Source organism: Ascaphus truei, chromosome 5 (genome assembly GCF_040206685.1).
Source record: "Ascaphus truei isolate aAscTru1 chromosome 5, aAscTru1.hap1, whole genome shotgun sequence".
Classification (NCBI taxonomy): Eukaryota; Metazoa; Chordata; class Amphibia; order Anura; family Ascaphidae; genus Ascaphus; species Ascaphus truei.
Genome location: NC_134487.1, coordinates 131,671,754 through 131,699,160, shown reverse-complemented (window position 1 = coordinate 131,699,160; position 27,407 = coordinate 131,671,754). Strand labels below are relative to the sequence as shown.

The 27,407-nt window shown below is 50.8% G+C and overlaps 1 protein-coding gene across 2 annotated transcripts; it reads right to left on the bottom strand.

Annotated features, from left to right (window-relative positions):
• Positions 1-282: 282 nt before the first annotated feature.
• FAM193B (family with sequence similarity 193 member B) lies at positions 283-26,792 on the bottom strand. 2 transcript variants are annotated; one of them, XM_075600839.1, is made up of 10 exons: positions 26,488-26,792; positions 17,848-18,090; positions 10,336-10,573; positions 8,726-8,908; positions 7,723-8,092; positions 7,017-7,212; positions 4,898-5,125; positions 3,778-4,696; positions 2,336-2,411; positions 283-2,121 (listed from the first exon to the last, which is right to left on the bottom strand). In XM_075600839.1, exons 1-10 carry the CDS (start codon positions 26,629-26,631, stop codon positions 2,025-2,027), a joined length of 2,694 nt encoding a protein of 897 aa, XP_075456954.1. In that variant the 5' UTR covers positions 26,632-26,792; the 3' UTR covers positions 283-2,024. The 2 variants fall into 2 exon arrangements, with proteins under 2 accessions (XP_075456954.1, XP_075456955.1); XM_075600840.1 differs by having other exon boundaries at positions 3,757-4,696; positions 26,488-26,786.
• Between the last annotated feature and the right edge of the window lie 615 nt (positions 26,793-27,407).

Here is a 27,407-nt window from a genome sequence, read left to right as displayed (position 1 = left end):
TTCACCCACCATAATGTAAAATGTGATATATATATATATATTTTTTTTTTTTATATATTTCTGAGTGCTGGTCATTTACAACCCAAATTATTTTGGGTTGTTAGTTTGCTCATCACCATCATTATATGTTACTACTTTAGGTACATTTATTCGAGGGATCTCTACATTGAAACCTTTTCAGAGCCGGAGATGCCTGCAACTTATTGCAGGTTGTGTCACCATGCAAACCAAATGCCTCTAAGTATTAACAAGGTTTAACATTTGCATGCCCCTTTAACAAAACAAGACTCTTCCCTCTGTGTCCAAATTTCATTTAATCTTTCCGAATGAAAGATTTTCACAGTATAAAAGTAAATAATAATAATTATAATAAAAAAACAACAAAAACAAAAAAAAAAAAACACAGCAAGGCCAATGTACACTTGGCTAACAGAACATTAATAAAAACCAGATGCCGAACCCAGAGAACTGGGCCTGCTGATCCAAAAGGCCGGAGTTCCACTGCTTATTCGGGCATAGCACCAGCTGTCAGGTAAAAATAATAATAATAAAAGGGGGGGGGGGGGAACGTACACGGAAACAAAAATAAAAGACAACTCCTTATTTCTGTCTCGGTCCATCGTAGCAATATACAAATGCATTATTTTGGTTCATAAAAAGAGACAACGAATGGGGAATACATCAAATGTAGGAGCTGTGGAGGAAAAACAAATAAAGGGTAGGGTGATCCTTTTTACTCCATTGTGTGGAGGTGTCGAGCACCTCTCACCTCGCCCCTTCATGGGAAACAGGTCCAATGACCCCCAGCCAAGGGGGTCAAGCCAGCAAGATGCACGGTGGAGCAGCAGGAAATGATGTAAGTGCTTAAAAAGGGATGTGATTGGTGGAGAACGATGGCAGCTCTACCGGGAAGGAAACACGTTCTTGTTTCCTGGTCCCCTCTCCTCTCATTTCTGTTTAAAGAAAACCGAACTCATTTTTGGCAGGTCTGTGTAAATCGTTTTCATAATTGCAATGCTGTGCTTGGATGACATTCAGAAACTTAGGTGGACGGAGAGATCAGCTACTGAAGAGGTACGTACACGCCTCTGGCCATTTGTGATATCTCTGGTGGCCATCCGTTAGGTGTGTCAGATACAATTTCTTCTGTTTGTTTGGGTTGTTGGGGGAAGGCCCGTCTTACAATGAACATGATTACGTCACATGCAACAGTTCATTAGGAAGCATGTGATTAATGCAAAATCATCAGCAACGGTGGGTTAAAAAGACATGCCCTTCATTGAAAATTGAGCTGAAAGCACCAGTCCCTCATACTCAACAGATAAAAAGATTTTAAAAAATATTCCAAACACAGGTCATAACAATCTCCAGGCCCTGATAATCCCTTGGCTGTTTTCACAGGTTTTAAAAACAAAGTTACTGGGCATTTTAAAGATGGATTATGCAGACCCTGCATTTGGTTGTCATGGCGATTTTTGCGGCAGCAATCTGAAACCTTTTCTTCAGATTTTCGACATTTACAGTTTAAAATAGATCCAAAAACATTGCAGAATAGATATTGACAGTACTTTCAGTTGATGTAAGCTAACCTCTTCTTTGCCAGAGCTACATTGTGCTGCAATTTAAATGTTAACCACATGCCTGTTCCCGTTCCGCCTCGTTCATCCAATGAAACAGCTGCCACTATCCTATGAGTGTTCTTATTTAGCGTTCCCTGGCATTGCATCATTGGCACTATGATGGTCGGTATTTGAGCTATTTTAACAGCCACGTGGGAACGGAAATGAAATCTGTTTTGCAGCCCCGACCTTTCCTAAAAAAAAAAATGTCATCATTTAAAAAAAAAAAAAAAAAAGGATCAGATCAGGGTGGATGTATCCTTAACATCCCGCAGTAAAAGTCCGTGAGGGAGTGTGTGTGAAATGGAGTAGAGGAGGTCAGAGGTCAGAATCGGGGGCTTACAATATCTGTATTGGTAGGAGCTAGAAGAGAGGGGAGAAGTAAAACCGTGGGAGGTTCAGGCTTCACTGTGCCACATTGGAAGTGGTTTTCTTCAGGCTAAAGTTGGTCCAGTTCACAGCCACTTTCTGACGCGTCTGCTTGGCAGAGTCCAGACAGAACCTAGGAAGGAACAAGATGAGATAATGATGCCGGTGGGAGAGCGTTTCTTCCACTTTACCTGCCAGTGATGGTCTTATAAGGGGCATCTATTTTAGGTAGAGCAATGACGACACCCGGTGGTGAATGTTGGCTGTGAATTCCCCTTCATTCTGTGCCCACTTCTCTTGCTCCTTGTGGGGCAGCACGTGCAGCTAACACTCATCCCCATTCTCACCTCTTGAAATACTCCACTTCTCGATCTGTCTCATCCACTTCCATGCCGTCTAAATCCTTAGGGAGGAAAACATCATCTGGGAGAGGAAAGAGATCGGGTCAGTACAGCAAGTAACACAAAAAAGGAAAAAGAGAAACCCAAATACTGCAATACGTGAAGAGAAATCCGGGACAGATCCATCACCCCCCTCCCCTGATGCAAATATATTATTGAGATGGACAGACACTTCTTCCCTCCAGAAACACAGAAAGAAAAATGATTGACCACTTATCTCCTCAAGAGTAAGACACACATGCGCCAAGGCCTAACATCTTATCCTTAACTTTTAAAAGGAAAACAAATATGGGTAACCACATCTTTCCTATAAAGTAGGAAATCAGCTCTACTCTGCATAAAAACTATAGGTTTCCTGTTTTGCCTTTCTCCTTCGCTACTACTGCCCTTAGCAACGCCTCCCTTTCTAAAATCTGATGTTGAATTCTAGAGATGGATGCTGAAAATGTACCTCCCGGGAGGTTAAAATGACCACTGCCATTCACACATTAAGACAACAAATGTTGCCATGTTAACAGTTGACGCCAGCGGAATAATAAACAGGTGAAAACTACGTCTCTTCGACAAGGGAAAAACTACTTCCCAGAGAAACGGAGTTGGGGAAATTAATTCCAGAAATGGCGCTACAAAAACCCTGAATGTTGAAAGGCTGGTAGGAAAGTAAAGACCGTAATAAACCCTTGATTGGTAGAGCAATGATGTGGATCCATGATATACGAGTACCTACTGTACAGTATGCCTATATGCATGTGGGGTTGGACCACTCAGCGAGTAAAACCTGAACTCAGCGGAGAAGGAGACCGGAAGAGGGAAATTCTACCAACAGCCCCGCACTAAAGCAGCATTGCTGGGGAGCTCTGATCAATATGGCTCAAATCCCACACTGGCTGAGGTACTAGCAAATAATAACAAAACGATCCAACGTCAATATATGTCCGTTGGTGTACTCACGGTCCTGTAATTCATGAATCAGTCAGTTCATCCTGGGCGTGCTTCTACCTTGGCGAAATCAACAGGTAACAAAAGGGGGGGTGGGGGGGGAAGGAGAGCACCGCAAAAAGGTAGGAGGACTGGAGGCATATAGATTGAAAATGATTATTTAATGAGCATGAAGCCGACAGACGAAGGTAAAAACAAATCCTGACGGGTTTCCCGCCGGTAGGAAACACATCAGAGGATTTGTTTTTACCTTCGTCTGTTGGATTCGTGCTCATTAAATAATCATTTTTGATCTCTATCCCTCCAGTCCTCCTACCTTTGTGCAGTGCTCTCCTCTTTTTCCCCCTTGTTGTTCCCAGAGAAACTAAATGACATAATATCATAAAAGGCCATCATGGAAACGTCAGAGACAGGAACGGAGAACGCACCGATGGAGCTGCCAGATTTACCCATCTTGTTCTTGCTCTTCCTCGCTTTGCCTCTGGGTTGGGGAGACTCCTTATGAGCCTCCCCACTGCCACCTCTCACATCCCCTGGCACTGCTGTCCTCTCACACACTCCCTGCTCGCTCTGCTGGCTCTTCTCCCTCTCCGACCTGAAGTTCACACAGGCCACCGAGTCTGGTCCTTGAAGTGGGGCTTCCTCTCCTTTCTCAGGTAGGGGCCTCAGGGGCGGTTTTGCTGCAGCAAGCTTGACCACTTCATTTTCTTCATTGCTCGTATCACTCTTCCGCGTCTGGCTGCTTTGCTTCTTGCTCTTCTTCTGACGACTTCCAGCAGTTAGTGCCATAGGCAGCACCCGAAGATCCTGTCCCTCAGTGGGTGACTGGCCCTTTGTGTCCGGGCTAGTGCTAGGGCCTCTGACGTCCGCACTTTGGCAAGATTCTGACCCCTTAGAAGACTGTACCCAGATCATCCGGGAAAGGTTAGGTACAGCGCTCAGCCTCTTTACCACTCCGTTCTCTGGTGCTTGGGGAGTGGCGCTGTCTGTGTCTTCCTCTGCCTGCCGCACACCCTGGCTTTTGGGGGCACCCAGGCTGAGAGGGGAGAGGTCAAGGTCGATCTCCTGGAGGTCAGAGGAGCCGTTGAGGTGGGTGAGCAGGTTCTTCTGCTCCAGTACTGCGGCCTTCTTAGGGAAGTCGTTGACATCAAGGTTTAGGTCATAAACGCTGAAGCTGGCTCGGATGGAGTCTTTGATGGTATTCTTGATCTCCTCCAGCCGGCTGGTTAGGAAACTGTTCACCCGCTCCAGCTCAAGCTGAGGCCACTGTGGCAGCTTCTCTCCTGCTGTGGGGGCTCCTGTGTCCCCTCCCGGTGACGGGCAGAGATCAGATGCCTTCTGAACACCAGCCTCATGGAGGGCCTTCTCCTGCAAGGCACCAAATATAAACCGAGTAAGAGATCTATAAACAGCAGCACTCACATACAAGCTGCTTCTTTTAAAAGGTAGGTGAACAGTAGCATTGGTGATATAAAGAAAAAATACAACATAACTACACAACACACGTCTCTCCATAGCGTGCATCCTATAGTAAGGGATTTGTGGCATCGGCCCCAGATTCTGTCTCACCTTCCTCTTCAACTTGTGCCGTGCCCTCTTGGCTGCTTTACTGCTGCTGGTGGTTTTGGGTTCACTGTTGTTGATGAAGTCCAGCAGCTCATTCACATCCCGGTGATCTACGGCTGCCCCCCCTGAGGTATGCTGCTTCTGCGGGAGCTCCTCTTTTCGCTTGGTGAGCCGTGATCGAAGCTTCTCCCGAATCTCTGTGTAATTTCGACTCACGGGTGCGGAAGGAGGCTGGGGAGACAGACATTGCAGGATAAATTACAGAAAAAAGGGGGTAAGTGTGCAGCTAAAACAGGGTCCCACGTGAGAAAAGCTAAATATAGTGCTCTGAGAGCCCCACAATAATGAGGCAAGGTAAATATGACCTTAGTGTAGAAAATCACTTGGATGCGTCTGCAGCCGTCGTGGGGGGTGGCTCAACACCCCTGCAGCGCACAACGCATATAGTGAAGTATGAAAAGATATATTAATCTATAAAATATGAAAGTTCTGCGTACATCAATGTAAAAAACACAGGCAATGAGTGGGTAGGGTTACCGCACGCTGGAACTAATGGATCACAGCACGGCTCTTCAGCAGAGACATCAGAGGCACATAGCAGCCGAAGTCATCCACTGGGATACCATCCAAAGAACTCGGTGTAGTCCCCCAATCTTTAGGGTAACAACATGGGAGGGAGCTGATGTAAGGTCCCGCAGTAGAGTCCAGGAAACTCAACGTGTCTCGCATGCCGCTCCACGCACTTCCGGTGCGTCACTCGGGCATGCTGGTCGCTCACTGATGACTTAGCGGGCCAATTCCTTCCTCTCTGAGGCTAGGTAATAGTCCGAACATGCGCACAACGGCAACCACGGAGCAGGGTGACAGCGGACAACAGGGAGAGGCACAATGTACCTTACACGGCAAAAAAATCTGATATCAGATGTGTGGCAATTGTCCAACGCGTTTCGTAGCAAGAAGCTACTTCTTCAGGGCCCCTGAAGAAGTAGCTTCTTGCTATGAAATGCATAGGACAAGTGCCATTGTCTGTGTTTTTTACATTGATGTACGCAGAACTTTAATATTTTATAGATTAATATATCTTTTCATACTTCACTATATGCGTTGTGCGCTGTGTTTTTGTTTCACTTTCCTAATTGCAGGATAAAGCAGTCAACTTTTCATGTAACAGAAGGTGTGACGGCAAGTGCTCCCTTTCCCTCTTTGTCCCCCAGACATCACCACGGCCCAACACTTACATTTAAAAAGACTATATGCTATGTACACGATTGAGCCCTATTATGCTATATACAGCTGAACCCCGTTATAACGTGGTCCTCAGGGTCCACAGAATCAGACCGCATTATAATCGGGATCGCGTTATAAAATTTTGCCACCACGTGAGGACTTACCGGCATCTGCAGCTCTCTCGTGTGTGTGTGTAATAAAGCATTGAATGTTAAATATATTTGAAAAAAAACCTTGGAGATGTGCGCCGCTAACGTAGGACGCAGCCTGATGAAGCAGGGAGAGAGGAGATGGCGGATAAGTCCTCGCGCGGCGGCCATTTCACTAAAACAAAAAACTATGAGATGTTTTTAAATCGGGAGCCACGCTCAGACTGCGTTATAAGCGGATCCGCGTTGTAGCAGTTCGCGCTATAATGAGGTTGAGCTGTACTACTTTTATTAACATTTCTTTGGCAGATTTATGCACAAAGTATTAATCCATCAACTACTGGAATACTGAAGAGCTTTGCTCTATTAACTCTTCTACTAATATACACCTGCAGAGCTTTCCTCTACCAACCTTTCTACTGCCACACATCTGTAGAGCTTTGCTCTATTAATTCTGGGCCTGCTTGACATGTTCAGAGTAATGCCTTATAACTCTTCTGTTCCACACCAGCAGAGCAATGTTATAGTAATACAGTGCCTACCAAGCACAGACACAAACTCTGAGGCTCTGTTAATTTGTTGGCTGTGAAACACCTACTGGGCATTTGTTAACCCCTTCAGTGATAATGGGGCCAGCAATCCCACCAGAATAGACAGGATTGACCCTTCTGGACAACACTCTTTCACTCCCTCTCCAGGTTGGCTCTCCCGAACCCCAAAGCTTTGCAGTTGTTAGCAGGCCTCACCGTGTTGTGTCCGAAAAACTCGCAGTAGCAACAGTCGCAGAACTTGCCGTCCCTCTGGTTGGTGGAGGAGGAGGTGCACGAGCTACGCTCAGAACTGCTGTCTTCGTCTTCCCCCAGCCCCTCGTCTGCCTCACATGGCTGCAGGGCCGGGCAGCTTGAGCCATTGGAAAACTTGTGTCCTCTGCATGGTGTGTCCCTGAGAGGGTCACACATGTCAGTAACATGCCTGTATATGTGTGTTAGCAACATCTACATCAGTGCGTGCTCTGCTTCAAACAACTGAACAGACGTATCCCAAACTTTTTACAGACTAGTTAATGTGTCCAGTGAAAGTGTATGGCTGTACTATAATAGTATTATGCATATATGATAAGTGTATATATTATTAACTAGCCAATATAAATTATGTATAGTACAATATAATTACATTCCCAATCACAGCTCTACGGGGCAAATAAATCAGGAATTTCAACAGAAACGACACAGAAAACAAAGCAAACATTTACAGAAACAGTATCATATATTACAAAATATAAGTAAATATGGACGAATAATCCAAAAAGGCCACGGTCTTCCAAACGTGATGTGATTAATCTGGTGCTTAGGGGAAGCTGCAGAGCAATGTGTGGAAGGTGTCTAGAGCACTGAAAGGGTGCATACAAATATAAATATTATATACAAAAATAATATGCCAGACCCCTCTTACCTGTTAGTAGTGGTCCCGGGGATGCCCGCTCCCTGTAGTACATTTCCCCCACTGCAGTGCCCATTGCAGGGATGGCTGCATGCCGAGAGTGGTGGGGGCGGAGGATTTACTTTGAGGAGAGACGGACTGGACCCAGGTAGATGGGAGCTCCTGTGACTCCCGGGTGGGGAGCCGGCAGTAGATTTAGATGCTGAAGTGTGAGGTGAGGGGCTTGTCACAGAGAAAGGTGCCATGGAATTGGTGGGGGAGAGGTGTGGGGGTGGAGAGCTGTGGGGTGACACATGTTGTTGGGAGGAGAGGCCCGTGGGACTGTTGGGAGGGGCACTGGGGTCCGGGTGCCGATGGTGTTCTGAGGAGTGGAAAGTTTCCCCTGGAGAAAGAGAGAAGGTATTAGGTATGCACAGCCCTGCACAACCAGAGTAGTGCCCTCCAAGCCCAGACCCTACAGCCTAACAGAGCACTGCAACTCACCACCACTAACTCTATAGTCATACAGGGAACTGCTCCATCAAGCCATCTTAAAATCTCAACAGGACAGTACCCTGTCAGTCATCACCTCCGACCCAGAGCTTCAGGGCATTGCACTATGCCCACAACTATTTATTTATAAAATATTTGACTAGGAAGTAATACATTGAGTTACCTCTTGTTTTCATGTATGTCCTGGGCATATAGTACAACCCCCCCACCCGCCACACACACACACAATTCTGGCAGGTCATATTCACACTCACACAATGCTGGGCAGGGCATCACCCACACTGGCACTTGATACCCCTTACCCTTTTAGCACATATCACATGCATTCCATGCAGGGGCCCAACTTCTAGCAAACAACACACGTGACGTATCACGCTCTTCCTGACATGCCTGTAGAATAATGCTGGACACATTCCCTTACAGTAACTACCAGAGGGCATCTCTCTGCCCTTAAACAACCTTCCTTGCAGGGTTCCACCCATTCCCATACCCACTGATAAGCAATGCCCTGTTCACCACTTACCAGGGGATGCTGGCCTATGGCACATGCTTTTGAACTGCTTAGGGGACTTGCAGAAGTTTAGTGAGGTAGGGAGTGTCCCTGTACTGGCCCCAGACGGGCTATATGGGCACACCTTCAGTCCGGAGGGTTTGGGAGATTTGCCGCCACAGTCCGGTGACGCCGGGATCCCAGTGCACTTCTCCTCTGTGGAACAGACACATTACACAATCATGTACAGACCTTTGTGCAAGATTGTAAGAACCAGCACTTCTGTGGCATCATTCACAGACGCACGCACACTCCTTGTGACCTTGAGTCAGTCACTTTATCTCCCTGTGCTCCAGGCATCCAAAAATGATTAGACGTCAAGTCCTGCAAGGCAGGAATTACCGTCTGAAAATTCAATATACAGCGCTGCATACATTACAGCGCCACACACAGACAAAGCAGGCTTCATGCCCTTTGTTGGGACATATTGTGATGTACACTGTACAGCATTGCCACTGTATGCAAACATATACTGGGATATGTTGTGTTATCAACTCTCAAAGTTTTGTAGATGCAACCCACCCTACTAGGTAGATTATAAAACACCCTCTTCTCGGGGGAACCTCTGCATCACCATGTTTAGGAGATAACCCGCAGGTAATCCAAGTGCATTCTCATTCCTTTCATTTCTAACACCCGGTGTGGCTGGGATTCCCGGAATAGATGACCGAAAACCAATTTCACAAGACAGTGTCGCCGCCTTACAGGGGTCTCCTTGTAGTCCAATGTTTGAGGCGACTTTAAAGTTGCAGCACCTCCCCCAAAAAATAAACGATAGAAAAAAACTCAAAATAACTAAGTTACTGTATAATCACACACCCTTTTCTTTCTACGAACAGTTTTAGAAACATCAGAATAAGTAATATTATGTATGGAAAACAAGTAGGAAAGTGATTATTAGGTGTTTAAAATCACACAGATGTCAATCGTACGAGTAGGCAAAGCAGCCAATTGTAAAGAAGGATCACAATGATATTAAAAAACAGAGATCACCAGGGTAAGGATGCATAAAATCGCTGTCAAGTGCACTTTAAGCGCACTTTATATCGGAATGTATTAAGGGTAGATAAAGGTTGAAAAGTGTTCAAAAAGTCTCATCAAAGAATAACATCATTTCCAGAGGCCCAATTACCTGAGATCTAGTCCAATTCTTTGGTCTAAGGCCAGGATTTACTAAACACTCGAGAATCGCAACCCAATCCAGCGTTAACTGCCTCGAAACTTGACCCTGCACCAGCGCTTAGTGAATCTCCCGCTAAGTTCAATAGCATCTCAATTAGGGCAGCCTTTATTAAGCTGAGATACAGCTGCATGCGGGCAAACTAACACTTGCCGTTTCTCGCTACGAACGGTAGTATCACAGATTTACGAAAAGGCGGTCCTTAGGCTGGGCTTTGGCTAAACGTTCTGTGAAACTTTGACACCAAGCGCAGCAATAAAAGGCTGCCTTTTCTCCGGCAGCGAAAGGGTTAATGAAAATATATAACCGCTGCCGGTCACAAGTGTTGAGGAGTCACAAGTGTGGAGGAAGCGTGCTCTTGTTATCAGGCAGAGCACTGCGGTTAGTCCTCTCCCTAGCTCACCTGCAGGTCCCCCTCCAAGGGTTCCGTTGGCGTGCTGAGAGTTCCAGAGCCCCGAGAGCTTGTGTGCTGAAAGGAAGGAGCTGGGGTCCCAGTCCCCAGAGTTCCCGTGGCAGGAGGAGGAGGATGAGGAGGAGGAGGAGGAGGAGGAGGAAGAGGTGGAGGAAGAGGAGGAGGAGGAAGATGAGTGTGAGCCTCCACCGCAGGACTGCGACTTGCAGGAAGTGTGAGACAAGGACACCTGTCGAGAGAAAGTGTGGGTGAGCAACAAGAATCAATCCAAAATAACACAGCACGGCGGGAAAGAAAGAGACACAAATGAGAGACGGCAAGCAAGAGAGACGGCGCGAGAGAGAACGACGGAGCGAGAGAACGACGGAGCGCGAGACAGTGCGAGAGAGAACGAGACAGGGCGAGCGCGAGAGAGAACGAGACGGGGCGAGCGCGAGAGAGAACGAGACGGGGCGAGCGCGAGAGAGAACGAGACGGGGCGAGCGCGAGAGAGAACGAGACGGGGCGAGAGAGAACGAGACAGGGCGAGCGCGAGAGAGAACGAGACGGGGCGAGAGAGAACGAGACAGGGCGAGCGCGAGAGAGAACGAGACAGGGCGAGCGCGAGAGAGAACGAGACGGGGTGAGCGCGAGAGAGAACGAGACGGGGCGAGCGCGAGAGAGAACGAGACAGGGGCGAGCGCGAGAGAGAACGAGACAGGGGCGAGCGCGAGAGAGAACGAGACGGGGCGAGCGCGAGAGAGAACGAGATGGGGCGAGCGCGAGAGAGAACGAGACGGGGCGAGCGCGAGAGAGAACGAGACGGGGCGAGCGCGAGAGAGAACGAGACGGGGCGAGCGCGAGAGAGAACGAGACGGGGCGAGCGCGAGAGTGAATGAGACGGGGCGGGCGAGAGAGAGAACGAGACGGGCGAGCGCGAGAGAGAACGAGACGGGGCGAGCGCGAGAGAGAACGAGACGGGGCGAGCGCGAGAGAGAACGAGACGGGGCGAGCGCGAGAGAGAACGAGACGGGGCGAGCGCGAGAGAGAACGAGACGGGGCGAGCGCGAGAGAGAACGAGACGGGGCGAGCGCGAGAGAGAACGACGGAGCGCGAGAGAGAACGACGGAGCGCGAGAGAGAACGACGGAGCGCGAGAGAACGACGGAGCGCGAGAGAACGAGACAGGGCGAGTGTGAGAGAACGGCGGAGCGCGAGAGAACGGCGGAGCGCGAGAGAACGGCGGAGCGCGAGAGAACGGCGGAGCGCGAGAAAATGGCAGAGCGCGAGAGAATGGCGGAGCGCGAGAGAGTGAGCACAAGAGACTCTTGTGGGGAGGGAGAGCGCATGAGAGAAAGCGCTCGCGAGCGAGAGAGCACTGAGACAGAGAGCACGGGAGATTGCATGCGCGCAGAGACAGACAAAGCACGCATGAGAGAGCAAAAGGAGAGAGCGCGAGCACAAGATCTCCAGCTCTCACCAGCGCGGCGCGAGCGAGTGAGCAATCAAGAGAGTGAGCAAGCACGCGAAAAAGCAAGAGTGCAAGAGAGAAAGCAAGAGTGCAAGAGAGAAAGCAAGAGTGCAAGAGAGAAAGCGAGAGTGCAAGAGAGAAAGCGAGAGTGCAAGAGAGAAAGCAAGAGTGCAAGAGAGAAAGCGAGAGTGCAAGAGAGAAAGCAAGAGTGCAAGAGAGAAAGCACGAGTGCAAGAGAGAAAGCGAGAGTGCAAGAGAGAAAGCGAGAGTGCAAGAGAGAAAGCGAGAGTGCAAGAGAGAAAGCAAGAGAGTAAGAGAGAAAGCAAGAGAGTAAGAGAGAAAGCAAGAGCGTGAAAGAGAACGAGCAAAAGAGAATGAGCCAGCTTGAGAAAGAAAGATAGCCTCTCTCTCGAGCACGGGGAAGAGAGCGCGCAAGGAAAAAAGCGCCATGCGCGAGTGGGAGCCTCTCCCTCTGGCACTCTTGCTGGGAGAGAGCGCAGAGACAGAGAGAGCACGCACGAGAAAGAAAGAGGAGAGAGCACGCGCAAAAGAGCCTCTCTCTGGCGCTCTTGCCGAGAGAGAGCGTGCAAGAGAGAGCGAGCACACCTGCCGAGGGAGAGCGTGTGTGCAAAAGAGAGCCTCTTTCACGCTCACCCACGTGGAGTGAAAGAGTGACCATGCATGAGAGAGCGCGTATGAAATAGTCTCTGTCTTGTGCTCTTGCTGAGAGCGTGCAAGAGAGAGAGCGCGAGCACAATTGCGAGAGAGAGCGCGTGTGTGCAAAAGATCTCTAGCATTCACCCGCGCAGCATGAAAGAGCGAGTGAGTGAGCGAGCGAGAAAGAGAGTGAGCGAGCGAGAAAGAGTGAGCGAGCGCGCGAGAAAGAGTGAGCGAGCACGCGAGAAAGCAAGAGTTCAAGAGAGAAAGCGAGAGTGCAAGAGAGAAAGCAAGAGTTCGAGAGAGAAAGCAAGAGTGCGAGAAAGAACGAGCGAAAGAGAACGAGTGAAAGAGAATGAGCAAGCTCACTTTTGCTTGAGAAAGAAAGAGAGCTTGCGAGAAAGAGAGCCTCGTTCCCGAGCACGGAAAAGAGAGCACGCGAGAAAAAAAGTGCCGGGCGCGAAAGGGAGCCTCTCCCTCTGGCGCTCTTGCTGGGAGAGAGCGCAGAGACAGAGAGGGCATGCACGAGAAAGAGAGAGAGAGGAGAGAAGAGAGTACGCGCGAAAGAGCCTCTCTCTTGCACTCTTGCCGAGAGAGAGCGTGCAAGAGAGAGCGAGCATGAGCACAGGTGCGGTAGAGCGTGTGCAAAAAAGAGCCTCTCTCGTGCTCACCCGTGTGAAGTGAAAGAGTGAGCGAGCGAAAAAGAGAAAAAGCGAGTGAGAAAGCGACAGAGAGTGAGAGCAAGTAAGCGACAGAGCGAGAAAGAAAGTGATTGCGAGAAAGCGAGCGCGCAGACAGATTGAGTGTGCACGAGAGAGCAAGAGGAGAGATCGCGGGCGAGCGTCAGAGAGCATGAGCGAGTGCCACAGAGCGAGCGCCAGAGAGTGAATGTGCGCGACAGAGAGAGAGCGCGACACAGAGACAGCGCGAGTGACAGAAAGCGAGCGCAAACGACAGTGAGTGCCAGAGAGCGAGTGCGAGCAAGCAAGCGTGACAGGAAGCGAGAGCGAGCGACAGAAAGCGAGCGCGAGCGACAGGAAGCGAGCGCGAGCGACAGGAAGCGAGCACGAGCGACAGGAAGCAAGCGTGAGCAAGCGAGCGCGAGCGACAGGAAGCGAGCGTGAGCAAGAAAGCGCGAGCGACAGGAAGCGAGCGCGAGCGACAGGAAGCAAGCGCGACAGAAAGCGAGCGCAAGCGACAGAAAGCGAGCGCCACCGCAAGAGCGACAGAGAGAGCAAGCGAAAGATAGACAGAGAGCGAGCGAGAGCAAGCAGCGACTGAGAGAGCAAGCGAGAGAGGGAGAATGAGCGAGCAAGAGAGCGAGAAAGTGTGCAAGAGCAAGCAACTAGCGAGAGAACAAGCAGCAGCCGATAGAGAACAAGCAGCGACAGAGCGAGGGCGAGCGACAGAGAGCGAGGGCGAGCGACAGAGAGCGAGGGCGAGCGACAGAGAGCGAGGGCGAGCGACAGAGAGCGAGGGCGAGCGACAGAGAGCGAGGGCGAGCGACAGAGAGCGAGGGCGAGCGACAGAGAGCGAGGGCGAGCGACAGAGAGCGAGGGCGAGCGACAGAGCGCGAGGGCGAACGACAGAGCGCGAGGGAGAGCGACAGAGCGCGAGGGCGAGCGACAGAGCGCGAGCGACAGAGAGAGAGCGCGAGCGACAGGAAGCGAGCGTGAGCGAGCGACAGGAAGCGAGCGTGAGCGAGCGACAGGAAGCGAGCGTGAGCAAGCGAGCGCGAGCGACAGGAAGCGAGCGTGAGCAAGCGAGCACGAGCGACAGGAAGCGAGCGCGAGCGACAGGAAACGATCGCGACAGAAAGCGAGCGCAAGCGACAGAAAGCGAGCGCCACCGCAAGAGCGACAGAGAGAGCAAGCGAAAGATAGACAGAGAGCGAGCGAGAGCAAGCAGCGACTGAGAGAGCAAGCGAGAGAGGGAGAATGAGCGAGCAAGAGAGCGAGAAAAAGTGTGCAAGAGCAAGCAACTAGCGAGAGAACAAGCAGCAGCCGATAGAGAACAAGCAGCGACAGAGCGAGGGCGAGCGAGGGCGAGCGACAGAGAGCGACAGAGAGCGAGGGCGAGCGATAGAGAGCGAGGGCGAGCGACAGAGAGCGAGGGCGAGCGACAGAGCGAGGGCGAGCGACAGAGAGCGAGGGCGAGCGACAGAGCGCGAGCGACAGAGAGCGAGTGCGAGCAACAGAGCAAGCAGCGAGCGACAGAGAGCGCGAGCGACAGAGAGAGAGCGAGCGACAGAGAGAGAGATAGCGACAGAGAGAGAGAGAGAGCGACAGAGAGAGCGAGCGAGAGAGAGAGAGAGCGAGCGACAGAGAGAGCGAGCGACAGAGAGAGAGAGCGAGCGACAGAGAGAGCGAGCGACAGAGAGCGAGCGACAGAGAGCGAGCGTCAGAGAGCGAGCGCCAGAGAGCGAGCGTCAGAGAGCGAGCGACAGAGAGAGCGAGAGAACGAGCGAGCGACAGAGAGATCGAGCGACAGAGAGAGCGAGCGACAGCCAGAGAGAGCGAGCGCCAGAGAGAGAGAGCGATAGAGCGCCAGAGAGAGAGAGCGAGCGCCAGAGAACGAGCGAGTGCCAGAGAGAGCGAGCGAGCGCCAGAGAGAGCAACAGAGAGAGAGCGACAGAGAGAGAGCGACAGAGAGAGCAAGCGACAGAGCGACCGAGAGCAAGCAACCAAGAGAGCGAGCGACAGAGAGAGCGAGCGCGCGACAGAGAGAGCGAGCGCGCGACAGAGCGCGAGCGCGCGACAGAGCGCGAGCGCGCGACAGAGAGAGTGACCGAGAGCGGGCGACTGAGAGAGCGAGCGAGCGACAGAGCGACCGAGAGCAAGCGACCAAGAGAGCGAGCGACACAGAGCGAGCGCGCGACAGTGCAAACGACAGAGCGAGCGCGCGACAGAGAGCGCGAGAGACAGAGAGCGAGTGACCGAGAGCAGGCGACTAAGAGAGCGAGCGAGCGACAGAGCGAGCGACCGAGAGACAGAGCAAGCGACCGAGAGAGCGAGCGACAGAGAGCGCGAACGACCAAGAGAGAGAGAGCGAACGGCCGAGAGAGCGAGCGAACGACCGAGAGAGCGAGCGAACGACCGAGAGAGCGAGCAAACGACCGAGAGAGCGACAGAGCGAGCGACAGAGAGAGCGAACGACCAAGAGAGCGAGCGAGCGACAGAGAGAGCGAACGACCAAGAGAGAGAGCGCGAACGACCAAGAGAGAGAGCGCGAACGACCGAGAGAGCGAGCGAACGGCCGAGAGAGCGAGCAAACGACTGAGAAAGCAAGCAAATGACCGAGAGAGAGCAACAGAGACAGCGAGCGAGCAACAGAGCGAGCGATAGCGAGCGAGCGACAGAGTGAGCAACAGAGAGAGCAAGCGTAGCGAGCGAGCGACAGAGAGAGAGAGCGACAGAGAGAGCGACAGAGAGAGCGAGCGACAGAGAGATCGAGCGACAGAGAGAGCGAGCGAGCGACAGGGAGAGCGAGCGAGCGACAGAGAGCGAGCGAGCGACAGAGAGAGCGAGCGACAGAGAGCGAGCGACAGAGAGCGAGCGAGCGACAGGGAGAGCGAGCGAGCGACAGGGAGAGCGAGCGAGCGACAGAGAGAGCGAGCGAGCGACAGAGAGAGCGAGCGACAGAGAGCGAGCGGCAGAGAGAGCGAGCGACAGAGAGAGCGAGCGGCAGAGAGAGCGAGCGACAGAGAGAGCGAGCGACAGAGAGAGCGAGCGAGCGACAGAGCGAGCGACAGAGAGAGAGAGCGAGCGAAAGAGCGAGCGACAGAGAGGGCAAGCGACAGAGAGAGCGAGCGCCAGAGAGCAAGCGACAGAGATAGCGAGCGAGCGACAGAGATAGCGAGCGAGCGACAGAGACAGCGAGCGAGCGACAGCGAGCGAGCGACAGACAGCGAACGAGCGACAGAGAGAGAGAGCGAGTGATAGAGAGAGAGAGCGACAGAGAGAGAGAGCGAGCGACAGAAGAGCGAGCGCGCGACAGTGCGAGCGCGCGTCAGAGCGAGCATGCGACTGAACGAGCGCGCGCGACAGAGAGCGAGCGTGCAACAGTGAGCGTGCGACAGAGAGAGCGCGCGCGACAGAGAGAGCGAGCGTGCAACAGTGAGCGTGCGACAGAGAGCGCGAGCGAGCGACCAAGAGACAGAGCAAGCGACTGAGCGACCGAGAGCAAGCGACCGAGAGCAAGCGACCGAGAGCGAGCGACAGAGAGAGAGCACGCGACAGAGAGCGCGAGCGCGCGACAGAATGCGAGCGCGCGACAGTGCAAACGCGCGCGACAGAGCGAGCGCGCGCGACAGAGCGAGCGCGCGCGACAGAGCGAGCGCGCGCGACAGAGCGAGCGCGCGCGACAGAGCGAGCGCGCGCGACAGAGCGAGCGCGCACAGAAAGCGCGAGCGCGCGACAGAGCGCGAGAGACAGAGCGGGCGACTGAGAGAGCGAACGAGCGACAGAGCGAGCGACCGAGAGACAGAGCAAGCGACCGAGAGAGATCGAGAGAGCGAGCGACAGAGAGAGCGAACGACCGAGAGAGAGAGAGTGAACGGCCGAGAGAGCGAGCGAACGGCCGAGAGAGCGAGCGAACGACCGAAAGAGCGAGCAAACGACCGAGAGAGCGAGCAAACGACCGAGAGAGCGAGCATACGACCGAGAGAGAGCAACAGACAGCGAGCGAGCGACAGAGCGAGCGAGCGACAGAGAGAGAGAGCGAGCGCGTGACAGAGCGCGCGCCACAGAGAGCACACGCAACAGAGAGCGAGAGCAAGCAACAGATAGCGAACACGCGCAACAGAGAGCGCGCCCGACAGAAAGCGAGCGACAGAGAGCGCGAGCGACTGAGAGCGAGCGACAGAGAGGGCGAACGAGCGACAGAGAGGGCGAGCGAGCGACAGAGAGGGCGTGCGAGCGACAGAGAGGGCGTGCGAGCGACAGAGAGGGCGAGCGAGCGACAGAGAGGGCGAGCGAGCGACAGAGAGGGCGAGCGAGCGACAGAGAGGGCGAGCGAGCCACAGAGAGGGCGAGCGAGCGACAGAGAGGGCGAGCGAGCGACAGAGAGAGTGAGCGACAGAGAGCGCGAGCAAGAAGGAGCGAGTACGGCAGGCAGAGAAACAACTGCAGTGTGGGGGGCAAGGAAGTACAAGTAATACTTTTTTGGCACTTGCACGAGTGCTGGGTTAGTAAAGCTCCTTAAACCGTGACAGGATTTTGTTAAAAGGCCTAGATTTTCATCCATATACGAGATGTTGAAGACTATGACAGTAAAATGATCCGAGTTCAACTGGGTAACCACCATCAGGTAATCTGGCTGTAGCACAGCTTTGTGATGGTAGCCAAACTGCACTAGAGCTGGAAGCTACGCCTGGCAAAGGGATAGCAGGAGCCTCACCGCCAGAGGTTGCTCCGGCGCTGCCCGCCTCTCTTCCTCCTCCACACTCTTCCGGCAGCTCTGGCAGATCCACAGCGGCATCTCCCCAAGCAAGTTCTGTGCCAAGGAGGGCACAAAGGAGGCCGGGAGCCCATCTCCTGGGGAAAGTAGCCCATTGTAAGGAGGTGAACCCACCCAGTCCTTCCGCTCCCGGTGACACAGTAGGCAACACGTCTGCACAAACTGGCTTGAGGACGGCAACACCTGGAGCAGGGAAAGGAGAGACCGGTCACTGTCTGGATCCTCCTCTCTGTGCAGGGGAAAACATGCTGGCTTAACACCGCTCCAAATGCAGGTCATAAGCCTTTTCTATATGTATGCATGAAATAACTTACATATATAAATTAAAGACATGTTTGCTCATAAGGTCTCTCCTGTGATGGAAGACACTATATGGCCCTATACCCTTGTTATGGGCCGTAAACGGCCTTAGTTACTGAGCTGTGCTGGAAGGTTTCCTATGGAGTAACACTGCTTAGTAAATATGGCCTATTAAATATACACAGACACACACACACAGACAAGCAGATGTGGGGGACAGATAGTGCATGAGAGAGGAGGTGTTAGACAGCGTGTCCCCATAAGAAGAGGAGAAATGACAGATGTGAAACAGAAACAAATATATATATTTACATAGCGTGCTCTGAAATAGGATGTGTCAGACAGCGCACGTTTATGGGGTGTGAGGGGAAGGGTTGTTTGGCAGCGTGTGTGTGAGGAGAGCGAGAGAGGGAGCAGGCAGAGCGAGAGAGGGAGCAGGCAGAGCGAGAGAGGGAGCAGCCAGAGCGAGAGAGGGAGCAGCCAGAGCGTGAGAGGGAGCAGCCAGAGCGAGAGAGGGAGCAGGCAGAGCGAGAGAGGGAGCAGGCAGAGCGAGAGAGGGAGCAGGCAGAGCGAGAGAGGGAGCAGGCAGAGCGAGAGAGGGAGCAGGCAGAGCGAGAGAGGGAGCAGGCAGAGCGAGAGAGGGGTTGTCTGACAACATGTGTGTGTGAGGAGAGGGTTTATCTGGCAGCGTGTGTCCACTGAATGCAGGACTGTTAACTTTCAGTCACTGAAAGTCTCATTCATTCCTGCCAGTCTTGATCACAATGAATACTTGCTCCCCGATCCCCAAATTAACATTTTTAGATCACTGGACCTTGAGAGCTGAGGGAGAAGGGAACCAAACAAACATATATGTTTGGGGAGCAGTATGTGTGTCTGAAAGATCTGCGATGGATTTTCTGACGATATCTTTTCTAGACCTTTGCCTAAACTGTACAAACACCAAACTCCACGCTATCCAACACCCTCTAGCACCCACCGGAGTCACACATCCTCTCCCACAGGGAGCAGCCACTTTACCTTTTGTTTCCGCATTGCCCCTTATTCCCTGTAGAGTGTAAGCTCTCAGGAGCAGGGCCCTCATTACCCTCTGTATCTGCTTGTCTGCCCTTACTTGTATGTCCTTCTCTTTATGTAATTGATTTACCCCCACTGTACCGCGCTGCGGAATATGTTGGTGCTTTACAAATATAGGATAATAATAATAATACCAGACTGTAGGTATGGATACGTAGTGACACGTGCGCACAGCGACAGAGGCACACAACTTCCTACAAGGCTGCAGAACAAAAGCTTTCCAGGCAGGCAAACAATAAACACTGAATAACTGCACACAGAGCATGTACAGCTGAGGTGTGTGTGTGTGTGTGTGTGTGTGTGTGTGTGTGTGTGTGTGTGTGTGTGTGTGTGTGTGTGTGTGTGTGTGTGTGTGTGTGTGTGTGTGTGTACACACACACACACACTTAAACCCTATACAGAGATTGTCAGCACTGATATCACATTGGATCACAAATATAATATGTGCCACAAATCGTTCCAGGTTAATTTAGAGGACAGTGTTCAGTTCCCTCCAGCAGTGGCCATCTGAAAGCTGCTGAATCTACAACCCAGCTCATAAACCCAACTCCACTGAAAATGCTGACATGAGATGCCACCGAAAGTAGGTGAGAGCAGCCGACACAGCACATGGAAGAGTGTGAATGTCTAGACAGAGACTATGTACATGTTAAGAAATGCAAAGCCAGCAAGTCTTTTTCACACCTCAAAGTCCTGTGTCTTTCTGGAAAGAGAGAGACACCCGGATATATTTGTCAGTGGAAGGGACAAAGGTAATTGTAACAATAATATTTATTTTCTTATGTACACACTATTGTACACACAAATTTGCAGGCTCGTGCCAGGGCGAGCGCATTCTCGCCAGTCAGTGCGTGTGCTAGTCACTGAGTACGTGCGGCAGTCAGTCTGTGTATGAGTGGGCGTGCACGCTTCAATGTGTCAGTGTGTGCGAGTGAGTGTGTGCGCTTCAGTACGTCAGTGTGTTCGAGTCAGTGAGCACGTGCACTTCAGTGCATCAGTGTATGCTAGTAAGCGGGTCAGTGTGCGTGCACGCTTCAGTGTGTCAGTGTGTGCGAACGAGCTTCAGTGTGTGCGAGTGAGCATGACAGTGTGTCAATAAAAACGCGCCTCAGTGCATGAGCGTGGCAGTGCGTGCACGCATCAGTGAGCGCGAGTACGTCATCAGTGTGAGTACATGCGTCTGCGTCCGTGTGGCAGTGCCCATGCAGCAGTGCGTGTGTATGGCAGCCAGTGTGTGTGTGTGTGTGTGTGTTCTCGTGTCTGTGCGTTCTCATGCATGTCAGTGTCAGTGTGTGTGTCAGTGTCACAGATATGATATGTGTCACAGATAGTCACACTGACAGCACCGACGGGAGGAGAGGATGCCATGACAGTCCCGCCACCTCCATCCTCCTCCTTTTGTTTGGTTTTTAACTAAACGATGGCTCCTACAAATTCGGGCTGGAGCCTAAGTTTGTAGTATTTTTATGTACCCCTCATACGGCTTACATCACATATACACGATACATATACATATCACTGGGATTCAAATGTTAGGTTCGCCTGCTTCAAAACGCAGTGTTTTGACATGAAGCTACTCCCAAAGCATATTGCAAAGTATGACATTGTTTGATGTGGCGTAGACTAACAAACAATATCAGTCAGAGAGAAACATATATACATATCTTATACATATATTTCAGAATGTTTGTGTGTGTGTCTCATTATGTGTGTCTGTGTCATTATGCACGCCCAAACTGTAAGGCCTAGAACAACCAAACTTGGAAGGATCACTTTATGTATGAAAACAAAATGGACTGTCATGGTTTGGAACCTGTCACCCACTCCAAAGGGGGCGCTGCTAGGAACGTTCTATACAGGATTGCCACCACTCCGGGTTTGACCAAGAGACTACGGGTTTCGGCCACGTATCTCCGGGCTACGGGTTTACCTCGTAAATTTCTGGGTGGCGGCGTCTCAGGCATCTCCCCCCCCCCTGCAAATCAAGTCAACATGGCTGGGCGATGTCAAATGGCGCCGCGTTGACAACGGGATGCCACGTGATGCCGGTTGCCATGACAACAAGATGCTCATTGCCATGACAACAAGATGCTCATTGCCATGTCAACATTGCCATGTCACATTGCCATGTCAACGTGGCATCACGTGATGCCTCGTCGCCATTAGGCGTCCCGTTGTCATGGCAACTTGACGCAGGTGGGGCGTCACGTGACGTCGCGCAGCCATGTTGACGGGATTTGGAGAGGAGGATGCCGATGTCAGTAGAATGCCGCCACCGCCGAAGGTAAGAGGAATAAATATATACGGAAAAGATAGATGTAAAAAAATGTATCTCCGGGTTAGCCTTCAATAGAAGGTGGCTGGTTCTATATGGGACCACATCTACCATATATTTTGGAAAGCTGTTTGCCTGTTTGCTCTGCATTTGGACACCTCTTATGATATCGTAACCACATTTTGCATGATGATTTCTGAAATTACGTGAGGACAAAGTAAGAGTACTGGAGAAGGAGAGAGGCGGAAATAATTGGGGACATCAAAAGGTATTAAAGACAAGTGATGGGAGGGAGAGATATGAAGGGGTGAGAGAAGGGATGAGGCTGGCTCCTTAGAATTCCAGAGCAATGGCGGATACTTTCAGGATGACAAAGGTCTTACGCGATAAGTTATGGTGGGTGAAAAAGTGACAAAACAACCTCCAGCATATACCATATAGCAAATTAAAATATAAATTGTGAGCACATTCACATGTCTTAGACAGCTCTGCAACCCTGCCTTTCACCATTATCACCTAGCATACAATGCTTCCATTGCAGCAAGGGATTCTGGGAAATGACATGCAAATGGGCACACGTGTCACATTTTGCCTGAAATCCATTTTTACATGGAACCCTTATAAGAAAATGCTCTGCTGTTCGCAACAGCTTTTAAGCACAGTATGGGATTAGATACAAAGCCATTCAAACCACTCACAGACAGCCGTTTTGACCTTCTGGGTCTCATCAGTGTGAGGTTGGTTGTACTAGCTTTGCAATTTTCAAGGCTGGGTAGGTGTTATATATATATATATATATATATATATATATATATATATATATATATAATCCAATGCACAGCCGGCACACCATATGCAAGTAAATAAGTTTTGGTGCTTATCCCATAAAGCAATAACAGACCATACGATACCGGTTGCAACACGACATCAAGGGACAGCACGCAGGTAAGTAAATCATGAATTTTCTATATTTGATAGAAGACACAAAAACCGACGTTTCGGTCCCCCAGAGGGACCTTTCTCAAGGTGGTGCAATTGAATGCAGTGCACAATACAAACATGTGAATAAGATTTAAAAAAAAAGGGTTGAATGCAGCAATATAATAGACACTCAAATGATAATGTGCAAATGACACAACCACTCTGGTGGCAATCACTGAGTCTGTGGAAATGAGTCAATTAAAGTTCCAATGTATGATGAAAATCCAATTAACGGCCGTAAAAATGTCCAAATGTTTGGGTAGTCACAGTGGGCTAGTACCTTATAGCAGGGGTGCGCAAACTGGGGGGGGGCGAGACTTTTTTGGGGGGCGCGGCTCACTTACCCGGCTTCAGTCCCCGCTTCCAACCACACGTTTCCATGGCAATGCAGCATCTTGACGCCCGTTGTCATGGAGACGCTGCGACAAATAACGCCACGGTCACGTGACGTCACATGACGCCGCATTAGAGGTAAGGGGGGCGCCACACGAGGAGAGCAGGCGGGGGGGGGGGGGGGGGCAGCGGAGGAAGTTTGCATACCCCTGCCTTATAGCATAGATACACACATGTACTTGAAGAGGTCAAAAACGATGTCTACGGCTTTGCCTATAGTGCCGGCGACGGCAAAACGATGGGTGACGTCACCCGTCGCCACCGGCGAAACTTATGTTTCGCCGGTCGGCCGCTTTGCGGGATTCCCGCAATTTGATTTGTTCAAGGGCTGTCACGTGACGGCCCTTGAAAAATCAAATTTTGCCGTCGGCGGGTTTTCGCGCTATAAGCGCACGCGGCGGCAATGCTTTTGTTTTTGGGCGAATTCGCGTCGCCGGCACTTTAAGCACGGCCTACCTTTGCCTATAAGTATCAATAGATCTAATCCTTTTGAAAGAAAACAATAGGAGAATAAAGATGGGATAAAGCGCATTTGAAGAAACAAAATCTTTCAAGGAAACCTCACACTGTACCTCAAGAGAAAAGTTTTTGACCAGTGTATTCTGCTTGTGCTCACGTATGGATATGAAACTTGGACCATGAATGTCAAGATAATTCAGAAGATTAAGACAATGCAAAGGAGTATGGAGAGGTGTATGCTGGGTATTATCCAAAGAGACAGCAAAAAGAATGGGTTCGGAAGCAAACACAAGACTGACATCATCACACAGGTGACAAAATGTCAAAAAGTAGTGGGCACATCACAAGAAGAAATGACCATCGTCAGACTAAGATGGCACTCTACTTTTGGCGCTGCGCCCCCCTGCCTGCTGTCCCCCTTCACCTTTGTGCCAGCGTCAAATGACACTGCAGGGTCATGTGATGTTATGTGACCTGCGGTGTCATTTGACGCCACGTTGCCATTGTGATAGGCGTCAAATGATGACACAGGATCATGTGACGTCCTTTGACGCCGTGTTGCCCGAAGCCAGCTGAATCAAAGTAAGAGAGTTGCAGAGGCCTCGTGCGGTCCCCCGGCATTTAAATGCCTTGGGGAAGAGTGCAGGGTCTCTGTAACCACCGAGCCCCCCCCCCCCCAAATATCTCACGACCCCCAGCTTACGCACCCCTGCTCTACTGGATTCCACGGGATATCAAAAGACGTCGACCAAAAGTAAGATGGAGGATGAAATGTTCAAAATTGTTGGAGAAACGTGGAGAAGAGAAGCTTGCAAACGCAGTGCTTGAAAAATCTCTGTAGAGGCCTTGATTCAGCACAAGCTTTCCATATCACACAAGTCCTTTCCTTAGATCACTTCACAAAAAGGCTGTGGGAGGGATTCCTGTTACCTTCACAACACAAAGTATATGCTATGCAAATAAGGCACTAAGGGAAAGAATTCAACCTAATGACAGCTGAGAGGAAGCATGGGATCCTGCTGTCAACAGTGAAACAAGGAGAACAGCACAAGTGGAACAAGCTAAAGCAAAGCTGAGAGGAACAGAGTCTAAAAGACCAGAGAGTAGCTAAACAGTCTAAGGCAGTTTCCCAACCTTTTTTACATTTTGCACAACCTGTTCGTAAATATTTGTTTCTCAAACCCCTAATTAATAAATCTTATTGGCTACTCAGACTATTTCAAACAAAACTGTTTGACCAATCCCACAAAGTACAGTGCCCTGTGCTTGTGTGTGTGGGGGGGGGGGGGGACGACACTTTATAAGGCCACAAACTGCCCCTCTGTGTATGCAGACAGCATGAGTGGTATAGCTGTCAATTATTGCGGGAGCTGCCAAAGTTACGGCCCACGCCTTGCTGCTGTGGATACAAAGCATTGTGGGGAGCGACTTTGGATGCTCCTGCTGTAATTGACAGCTATTACAACCCACGCTAAGGTGCAGGTTGGGGCCTTACTAAGTGTGCAGTCCATAAAATGGGCTCAGAAACCCACTGTCTGGGATCCATTATTACTAGTGATGTACCGAGTACCCGGAAATTACCTGGTACCCGGCACTTTTTCAGCTACCTGGAAATTACCCGGACCCAGCAGCAGGGGGCTGGGATCAGCACCAGGTAGGAACCAGCGCCGGGTAATTTCAGGGCAGCTGAAAATAGTTCAACACTTACCTGCAGCCGGCAACGGAAGGTGAGGAAGACCGCGGCGACTTCTGGGAGCAGCAGCAGACGTCCTGGTGGCGGTGGCAGCAGCTGAAGGCCTTGTTAAGCCGGCGGGAGAGGCAGGAACAGAGCAAACAGCTGATGCCTGTGTGAGCCTGCGAACCATGTGAATGGAGCAGGAGCGTTCCTATTGGACAGCCGGCTCCTCCCCGGCTGTCCAATAGGAACGCTCCTGCTCCGGTCACATGGTTCACCAGCTCACACAGGCATTAGCTGTTTGCTCTGTTCCTGCTGCTCCCGCAGGCTGAACAAGGACCTCTGATTCTGGTCCCAGATGTCGCCGTGGTCTCCTCACCATGCAGGTAATTGCCTTCTGGGGATAAATGATTCATTTTGCCCGGGTACCTGGTTTTAGGAAAATATAGGACCCAGTACAACACTAATCATTACATATTTTTTCAGCAAACCCCATTGGAGACACCTCACGAACATCTAGGGGGTTCATGACCCCGTTGAGAATCACTGGTCTGAAGTAGCTTCAAAAAGGAAGGGTGACATAATGCAGGTCATGCATGAACATGGAAGGACCTCCTGCAACAGGGATTGTGGTGCTTGCAAAAGAAGAGGGTACATGATGGAGTAGTTGATGTATGCATGTAATAGTTGAGTTTAAGTGCCAGACAGGTCGATTACATTGTTTCTCATGCCTCTATGGAACTGGAAATATTGAAGAAGTTATATTTATGGTCAAAGAGAAAGAGGTTGTATTACAGAATAGCGGTGTCTGTAGTGAATAGTGAAGTATAAAGGGGTTGAAGATGCATTTGTGCTGTAAGTATCTGCAAAGACCATGCGGTACATATAGAGCAAAGGATACTTTTAAAGTGAGAGCGTTTACAGTGGTATGGTGCAAATATACATTTCATGTAATTGGAATATGCACCTGCACTCAACATGATCTGTGCATGGATACATTGGATAAAGATGGTTCATGAATTGGGTTTGTATTGGGGCCAAGTGTATGAATTGTCCGATACATCAAGGAGAAAGGGTGCATTTATTGGATACTGTGTGTCAAGGGTACCCACAGGGTGCACAGGTACATGTAGTTTAGATATGTGCATTATACATCATGAGCAACCTGCAGGGGAAGAGATGCACCCACGAAGACTGATGCATCTGCAGGAAAAACAGGGTACATATTATACACACTAACAGAGAAAAAGCGTGTATGCATGATGGATGTTTAGTAGACTCTGGTGTATAATGCGGCAGGGGATTGCTGCATGTAGTGCAAAAGAGATGTGTGTATGCAATGTATCTGTGAGGTTGCATGCTATAAATAGTGGCCATTAGATAAGGGAAGTGCACGCAGGAGGGGGTGTGGCAGCAATACCTGTCCGGCTTTGCCCATCTCCTCCAGCCTCTCTCTTGCATCTGCCTCTGGTCCATCAGGAGCAGTGGAGCCCTTGCCCAGCCTCTGCTGCACGGCAGCTCGCTCCCTGCGGCCGCTCCCTTGCTTGTTCCTCCTCCTGGTCATTGCTTGGCCCTCCGAATGGGTCCCTGGACACGTACCGTCCCCTCCGAACCCGAGAAATATTCCCAAAGGCAATAATCCAGACTTGCACCCCCAAGACAGGACAACAGCCAATATGGCGGCGTGCTGGGGACCATTCCCCGCCCCTTGCCAGCAGGGCAAAGGTCACCGCGCAGCTGGCATCCAGGCTTCAGCGGGACGCAACTGTAGCCATATTGGATGCTGGCAAAAGCAAGGGACGCAATGCGGAGAGAATAGGGAGGAGAGGCGCGGCGCCATGTTGAATATGGGCAGAACTTGCATTGCCCTGAGACAGATGGGCAAAGGCTCTCCTGTCCACTAGGCAGGGAGGTGCAACTCTGTATCAAGTGCTCTGGCTACCCTGCTTCTCCGCACCCTTCTGGACATGCTCTCAGGTGATGAGAAGAAGGTGTACATTATAAAGCGCAGGTTTAGCCAGGCCTGGCCGAACATATTCAAGTAACACTGTGCATAGTATATTTCATAAATACTAATGCACTGATCAAACTAAAAACAGAGCAAGTCCATAGCCTGTGTAGTTGAACACAGGTGTGAGGATTACCAGTGCTGTTTTATTTACACTGCTTTTGTTTAATATCTATTCTAAAAAATACATCTGTATACACATTTTTTTTAGAGCAACAGTAATTCATATGATTGCATGTGCAGCCCTCAAAGGCTAAGTGTTCATTTTTTTTTCATGTCCACAAGCCATTACTGTGTGTTTGTATAAGAGCTGTGAAGCCTTATCTGTAATG

Excerpts from the sequence above, each read along its gene's own strand:
- FAM193B (XM_075600840.1), bottom strand. The coding sequence starts at position 26,631 with ATGACCAGGAGGAGGAACAAGCAAGGGAGCGGCCGCAGGGAGCGAGCT. Across the intron at positions 5,126-7,016 it reads AGTTTTTCGGACACAACACG|CCTCCTTCCGCACCCGTGAG; the intron begins GTGAGGCCTGCT and ends CTGTCTCCCCAG. Across the intron at positions 4,697-4,897 it reads GGCACAAGTTGAAGAGGAAG|GAGAAGGCCCTCCATGAGGC; the intron begins GTGAGACAGAAT and ends GGTGCCTTGCAG.